Genomic DNA, 8427 nt, shown 5'->3' with positions numbered 1-8427 from the left:
AGACGCTGCTGGAGTGATATTGTATTATTTATGTTAAGGGTTAATCTGCATTGCTTTTACTTTGTTGTCATGCCAATTACTGTTTGGGTAAAAAGTATGAGTGGTTGAAAACATACACCCAAGGTACATACCACAAGAAAATTTTATCATCCCTTTGTGATATATTTTGAATCAACTACCAATAGTGGCCATTATGTTAGTTGTGTTTGGCATATTTCACTTGTGATTGCATGATTATAAATATTTTTCGTAATATTTTTGCATTTGGCGCCCTGCAATTCTAGCGGTTGTTTAGGAAAGTGATCCCGTAAAAGGGATCCGTAGCGCAGAGAAGTTAACTATGAATTTCAAATGACTGGGAATACAGAGTTGATCAGGCTGTTGATTGTGGCCTGTCCAATGTTGTCCCACTCTTCTTCAATGGCTGTGGGAAGTTGTTGGATATTGTCGGGAACTGGAACGCGCTGTCGTACAGGTCGATCCAGAGCATCCCAAACATGCTCAATTGTTGACGTGTCTGGTGAGTATGCAGGCCATGGAAGAACTGGGACATTTTCAGCTTTCAGGAATTGTGTACAGATCCTTGCGACATGGGGCCGTGCATTATCATGCTGATACATGAGGTGATGGCGGTGGATGAATGGCACGACAATGGGCCTCAGGATCTCATCACGGTATCTCTGTGCATTCAAAATTACATTGATAAAATACAATTGTGTTCGTTGCCCATAGCTTATGCCTGCCCATATCATAACCCCACCGCCACCATGGAACACTCTGTTCACAAAGCACTCTGTTGACGTCAGCCAACCGCTCGCCTACACGACGCCATACAGTTGAAACCAGAATTCATCCATGAAGAGCACATTTCTCCAGCGTGCCAGTGTCCATCGAAGATGATCATTTGTCCACTGAAGTCGGTCACGATGCCAAACTGCAGTCAGGTCAAGACCCTGGTGAGAACGACGAGCACGCAGATGAGCTTCCCTGAGATGGTTTCTGACAGTTTTTGAAGAATTTCAGTGCACCTCTGTAAGGATCATGCTGTTTAATCAACTTCTTGATATACTTTTCAGGTGGATGTATTATTTTGGCAAAGGAGAACAATTTGAGAGAAATAAAACTTTTCGTGAGTATGTAACATTTCTGGGATCTTTTTATTTCAGCTCATGAAACATGGGACCGTCGCATTACATGTTGCGGTTATATTTTTGTTCAATATATGTGATATAATCTTGCTATGTCACATCATTGCGCAAAACACAGAGGCCTAACAAAAGCATAACCATAACCACAACCGTAACCAAAAACAACACTTACTCTCTATCGGAATATTACTACATATTGAAAACATAGGTATTCCTTGGACTTGATAGAAAAACAGGACAAATAAAACCTACTGATGTTGTTTAGAAAGGTAAACTAACACAAAAACACAGATCAAGTACTTTTCCACAGCACCTATAATAACATGGGCCAAACAGAAGCAAGTCTATTCTGACATACTATTACATTATGGTATAAAATAATGATGTTCCTTTAAGTGCTAACTTGTATATTGTATATTGTTATCTACGTTATATTCTGTTGTTGTAATATTGGACATCAGTTCAGTTCTACAGGCAGGACGATAATAACAAAACCAACAACACCACATACACACATATATACAGTGGGGAGAACAAGTATTTGATACACTGCCGATTTTGCAGGTTTTTTTGAGACTGTGGTCCCAGCTCTCTTCAGGTCATTGACCAGGTCCTGCCGTGTAGTTCTGGGCTGATCCCTCACCTTCCTCATGATCATTGATGCACCACGAGGTGAAATCTTGCATGGAGCCCCAGACCGAGGGTGATTGACCGTCATCTTGAACTTCTTCCATTTTCTAATAATTGCGCCAACAGTTGTTTCCTTCTCACCAAGCTGCTTGCCTATTGTCCTGTAGCCCATCCCAGCCTTGTGCAGGTCTACAATTTTATCCCTGATGTCCTTACACAGCTCTCTGGTCTTGGCCATTGTGGAGAGGTTGGAATCTGTTTGATTGAGTGTGTGGACAGGTGTCTTTTATAGGTAACGAGTTCAAACAGGTGCAGTTAATACAGGTAATGAGTGGAGAACAGGAGGGCTTCTTAAAGAAAAACTAACAGGTCTGTGAGAGCCGGAATTCTTACTGGTTGGTAGGTGATCAAATACTTATGTCATGCAATAAAATGCAAATTAATTATTTAAAAATCATACAATGTGATTTTCTGGATTTTTGTTTTAGATTCCGTCTCTCACAGTTGAAGTGTACCTATGATAAAAATTACAGACCTCTACATGCTTTGTAAGTAGGAAAACCTGCAAAATCGGCAGTGTATCAAATACTTGTTCTCCCCACTGTATATATATATATATATATATACAGTACCAGTCAAAAGTTTGGACACACTTACTCATTCAAGGGTTTTTCTTTATATGTTACTATTTTCTACATTGGAGAATAATAGTGAAGACATCAAAACTATGAAATAACACATATGGAATCATGTAGTAAGCAACAAAAAGTGTTAAACAAATCAAAATATATTTTGTATGAGGTTCTTCAAAGTAGCCACCCTTTGCCTTGATGACAGCTTTGCACACTCTTGGCATTATCTCAACCAGCTTCATGAGGTAGTCACCTGGAATGCATTTCAATTAACAGGTGTGCCTTGTTAAAAGGTAATTTCTGTAATGTCTTTCCTTCTTAATGCGTTTTGAGACAATCAGTTGTGTTGTGACCAGATAGGGTTGATAAACAGAAGATAGCTCTATTTGGTAAAAGACCAAGTCCATATTATCCCAATAACAGCTCAAATATACGAAGAGAACTTTGAAAGTTTCAAGTGCAGTCGCAAAAACTATCAAGCGCTATGATGAAACTGGCTCTCATGAGGAACACCACAGGAAAGGAAGACCCAGAGTTACATCTGCTGCAGAGGATAAGTTCATTAGTGTTACCAGACTCAGAAATTGCAGCCCAAATAAATGCTTCACAAAGTTCAAGTCACAAACACATCAACATCAACTGTTCAGAGACTGTGAATCAGGCCTTCATCATTGAATTGCTGTGAAGAAACCGCTATTAAAGGACACCATTAAAATAAAAGACTTGCTTGGGCCAAGAAACACGAGCAATGTACATAAGACCGGTGGAAATCTGTCCTTTGGTATGATCAGTCCCAATTAGAGATTTTTGGTTTCAACCGCCATGTCTTTGTGAGGCAGAGTAGGTGAACGGATAATCTCCGCATGTGTGGTTCCCACCGTGAAGCATGGAGGAGGAGGTGTGGGGGTGCTTTGCTGGTGACACTGTCTGTGATTTATTTAGATTTCAAGGCACACTTAACCAGCATGGCTACCACAGCATTCTGCAGCGATACGCCATCTCATCTGGTTTGCACTTGGTGGGACTATCATTTGTTTTTCACCAGGACAATGACCCAGCACACCTCCAGGCTGTGTAAGGGCTATTTGGCCAAGGAGAGTGATGGAGTGCTGCATCAGATAACCTGGCCTCCACAATCCCCCGACCTCAACCAAATTGAGATGGTTCGGGATGAGTTGGACCACAGAGTGAAGGAAAAGCAGCCAGCAAATGCTCAAGGATGTGAAGCTCACACAAGGTGTTGCAAGAAGCATTTCAGTGGCCAAGGGAGTCGAGAGAGCAGGCTCAAAACCATTCTCAAGGTACAAATGCCTTATCATCATTCAAACAATCTTCAGATTTTCAATATCATATTAGAATTGAGACACTTTTCTCAGTGATTTGCTGTGTTTTCAATGCTCACAGAGTTCGATGTCTTGATGATCACTTGGATATATGGGCTGAAGCACGAACAAATACCTCAACGAGAGAGATGTTTATAGTTTCCCAACAGCATCCACCCACTTGCCAATTGAAGACTTTAAGCATTATATTAAGAATATCAAACTAGAAGCGCCCAAGAACCCAGATAACATTAAAATGAACCAGATAACATTAAAATTAACCAGATAACATTAAAATGAACCAGATAACATTAAAATGAACCAGATAACATTAAAATGAACCAGATAACATTAGAACATTGAAATGTGAGTGCACTGAGCACCAGCCTTGCTCTCTCTCATCTCTCCTCATTCAGCGCTGCCCGTACCTGTGTTAAATGTCAAACATGTCTATAGTTTCCGTGGAGACGTCCGCTGACCTCGCGGCTAGTGAAAAGGCCAGAAAAACAGTCATTTTCAGGTTTTGACAGCAGAGATGAGTGTTCACGGCCCATTCAGCCTGCAGACAGCAGAGATGAGTGATTCTGTGTTTGGTGAGAGAGCCCCTGACCTTCGGAGACACGGAACACTCAGTCAGAACACGGAACACTCAGTCAGAACACGGAACACTCAGTCAGAACACGGAACATCATCAGTCAACACTCCAACATGCAGCCAGAGCCAATCAAACATGCAGCTGCCTCACACAAACACTCAATGAGGCCCAGGCACCAGCTTCCAGTGACCGACACTCAACATCAGCAACAGTCCAACACCAAGAGCCATCAGAACACACACCCAGATTGTTAAGGATTCAAACATCAGGTTGAAGAGCATCAAACACCATCAGGAGCCATACAACCAAGACGGCAGCCAGTATCAAAAAGATCAAGAGCCAACATACCCAACATCACAGAAGAACATCAAACACGCAACCAGAACACGAAGCCACCAGCCCATACAGGCAGGCAAGATCTAGTAGTCAGAGCACAAGATCAACTCACCAAGATCAAGTATCAGGCCAAAGATCAAAGATCAAATGCTCCAAAGATCAAACTTGAAGTTGATCAAACATCGAGTCAGTCACCGAAGACTGCTGAGCCGAAGACCAAATTCTTCAAGCTAAGACCATCAAGATCAAGCTGATAACAATCAACATCAGTGAAGAGCAACACCAACAAAGACCTGAAGCTAGAATGATCAACATCAGAGCAAACTACAAACTACAGAGAACAAAGCCTACCAGACCAAGCTAAGATCAAACTGAGATCAAAGAGAAGATATCAAACTAACGGCAGCCAAAGGATCAAAGATCAGTGAAGATCAAAGATTCAAGTGACCACAGAAGGGATCAAGATTGGTGAAGATCAAAAGCAATGAGCTGATCAAATAATCAACTACAGAGGATGTTCGAAGCAACCCCAAAGCTGTCAACATCAGCCAAAGTCAAACACCTCAATATCTAGCCAGAACACGGAACACTCAGCCAGAACACGGAACACTCAGTCAGAACACGGAACACTCAGTCAGAACAAGGAACATTCAGTCAGAACACGGAACATTCAGCCAGAACACGGAACACTCAGTCAGAACACGGAACACTCAGTCAGAACACGGAACACTCAGTCAGAACACGGAACACTCAGTCACAACACGGAACACTCAGTCACAACATGGAACACTCAGTCACAACACGGAACACTCAGTCAGAACATGGAACACTCAGTCAGAACATGGAACACTCAGTCACAACACGGAACACTCAGTCAGAACACGGAACACTCAGTCAGAACACGGAACACTCAGTCAGAACACGGAACACTTAGTCAGAACACGGAACACTCAGAACACGGAACACTCAGTCAGAACACGGAACACTCAGTCAGAACATGGAACACTCAGTCAGAACATGGAACACTCAGTCACAACATGGAACACTCAGTCAGAACACGGAACATTCAGATCACAGCAAACACCCGGAATGCCTTTCCTCCTGGTGGGTTCTGAAGACTGGTGAGGAGAGAGGAGGGGAGGGGGAGAGATGGGGGGGTGAGAGGGAGAGGAGGGGAGGGGGAGAGAGGAGGGGAGGAGGAGGAGGGGGAGAGAGGAGGGGAGGAGGAGGAGGGGGAGAGAGGAGGGGGAGAAGGAGCGGACAGAAAACAAGAGAAGGAATCAGTCAGGCTGCCTGTGAAATGTGTCAGAATCTCACCGTCCGGACGTTCTACCCAGACAGACAGACAGAATGACAGCTGATAAACACAAACAAACACAGCTGATAGACCAGACTGTTTTACAGACAAACGTAGATGTCAACCATGAACGCCAGCCGCTCGATGATAGACGCCGCGACACAAAGAAATACAAGTCTTTGCTGTTTCAACAAACTGATCAACTTCTGGTGAAACAGACTTAACTTCACGTTGTCTTGAAAACAGAAATAAATAGAGACGTGCAGCTTTTACACAAATAGAGAGATGACAGATTGACACAAATAGGCATCCCACTGGGTTGACATGGACACACAGAGAGAGAGAGAGAGAGAGAGAGAGAGAGAGAGAGAGAGAGAGAGAGAGAGAGAGAGAGAGAGAGAGAGAGAGAGAGAGAGAGAGAGAGAGAGAGAGAGAGAGAGAGGTAAAGAGACTGGTAAAGAGACTGGTTAAGAGACTGGTAAAGAGACTGGTAAAGAGACTGGTAAAGAGACCGGTAAAGAGACCGGTAAAGAGACCGGTAAAGAGACCGGTAAAGAGACCGATAAAGAGACCGGTAAAGAGACCGGTAAAGAGACCGGTAAAGAGACTGGTAAAGAGACTGGTAAAGACACCGGTAAAGAGACTGGTAAAGAGACCGGTAAAGACACCGGTAAAGAGACCGGTAAAGAGACCGGTAGGCAGACAGTCAGGCAGACAGACTCTCCAATTCTAGCCCAGTTACTTTGTGTTCACTCTCTATCTATCTTATACTGTGATAACATGTCATCGTTACATTTCCTACTTTCATTAAAATCACATTTCCAGGCATTTCTTTCTGTCTCTCTCTCTCTCTCTCCAGTGTATTCCATATCATTACACAAAGACACTGGGAGACTTATCGTACAGTAAGGGAGACTTATCGTACAGTAAATGGTTGTGTTTCAAATAGCACCGTATTATAGCATTATGGGCCCTGGCCCTGGTCAAAAGTAGTCCACTATGTAGGAAACAGGGTCTCATTTAAGATGCAAACTTTAAGCTGTGCTGGTGTGTGCTAGACACCAGGCCTGAGATGAATGACCACAGTGTGGGATAATCTCCACACAGGCGTGGGCCGGTCCGTACCTCTCGGAAGTAATGCCGTTTTGGTACGAGGCAATGTACTGTTTCCGCTTGTCTACCGGCATCACGTCGATGTAGCCACCCTCATCGTTCTGAAGTACCCCTGCGTGAACCGCCACCCGGCATATACTGGATTTCTGTAGGTAGAGAGAGAGAGAGAGAGAGACAGAGAGAGAGAGAGAGAGAGAGAGAGAGAGAGAGAGAGAGAGAGAGAGAGAGAGAGAGAGAGAGAGAGAGAGAGAGAGGAGGAGACATAGACAGCCAGACAGAGAAGAGAGAGAGAGAGAGACAGAGAGACAGAGAGAGAGAGACAGAGAGAGAGAGAGAGAGAGAGAGAGGAGGAGACATAGACAGCCAGACAGAGAGGAGAGGGAGAGAGAGAGAGAGAGAGACAGAGAGAAGAAAAAAGATGTTTAGAGAGTTGGGCTGGTGAAAGACCGATCGTGGAAAATGACAGAATTAGTCATGCTATCCCCTTTTTTTTTTAAAGAATTGTCTCTTGTTAAATGTTAATGTTTTTTTTCCTAACCTGACACAAACTTCTCTTGGTGTGACTTATTCATAAGACTGGGCTAAGATCCGTTTTAGGTGCGACCGCAAGCACGTGAGATTTACAATCTACAGGAAGTCAGCTGTGTGGAACCTTGCAGGAAGGAGCACATTATAGTGTGAACTGTGACAGAACTCAGTTATACGGTTGAGCCCTTGTGCCATCAACCTCGGGGCCATCTTAATAATCTGCGCAGACAAACCAAATCGCCTTTTACACACTATGTTCCGCCCCTGTTTCCACACATCTGCTAAATTGCCACGTAGACAAAAGAGGTTGTACTTTTTTTTCTATAAAAGCTGTGACCCAATTATGATTCGTTGGGCTTTAACCAGAATTTCCACCACGAGAGAGAAATAAGAGATAAGCGAGAGAGGAAGAGGTAGAGAGAGGGACAGGGAGAAGAGCGAGTGGAAGAGTGAGAGAGAGAGGAAGAGGGAGAGAGGGAAAGGGAGAGAAGAGAGAGAAGGTAGAGATATAAAGATGAGGGACAGACAGAGAGGTCGAGAGGGAGAAAGATAGACAAGAGAGACCAAAGAGAGAGGGAGAGAAGTAAGAAACGAAGAGAGAGCGAGTGCGAGAACACTGTGAGGAATCTTTGTAGTCAAGACTGAATCAGACACTATACAACAGCCCTCTGACCTGATATTTGACATCATGAAACATCAGGGATTCTAAGAACACACCAGATTCTCCACTGACCTGATATTTGACATCATGAAACATCAGGGATTCTAAGAACACACCAGATTCTCCACTGACCTGATATTTGACATCATGAAACATCAGGGATTC

The 8427-nt window shown here is 43.6% G+C and overlaps 1 protein-coding gene across 2 annotated transcripts in view; it reads right to left on the bottom strand.

Annotated features, from left to right (window-relative positions):
- Positions 1 to 5241: 5241 nt before the first annotated feature.
- LOC139531472 (cysteine-rich secretory protein LCCL domain-containing 1-like) overlaps positions 5242 to 8427 on the bottom strand; it is a 45792-nt gene continuing 42606 nt past the window's right edge. For both annotated transcript variants that reach the window (XM_071327948.1, XM_071327949.1), the window contains 2 exons: positions 7086 to 7219; positions 5242 to 5781 (listed from right to left, as the gene is read on the bottom strand). In XM_071327948.1, coding sequence (XP_071184049.1) covers positions 5730 to 5781; positions 7086 to 7219 — 186 coding nt within the window. In that variant the 3' untranslated portion in view covers positions 5242 to 5729. The remainder of the gene's footprint in view (positions 5782 to 7085; positions 7220 to 8427) is intronic.

The sequence above is a fragment of the Salvelinus alpinus genome, chromosome 10 (genome assembly GCF_045679555.1).
Source record: "Salvelinus alpinus chromosome 10, SLU_Salpinus.1, whole genome shotgun sequence".
In the NCBI taxonomy this organism is placed as follows: Eukaryota; Metazoa; Chordata; class Actinopteri; order Salmoniformes; family Salmonidae; genus Salvelinus; species Salvelinus alpinus.
Note: the sequence above shows the minus strand (reverse complement) of the source record. Positions and strands in the feature narration are given on the sequence as shown.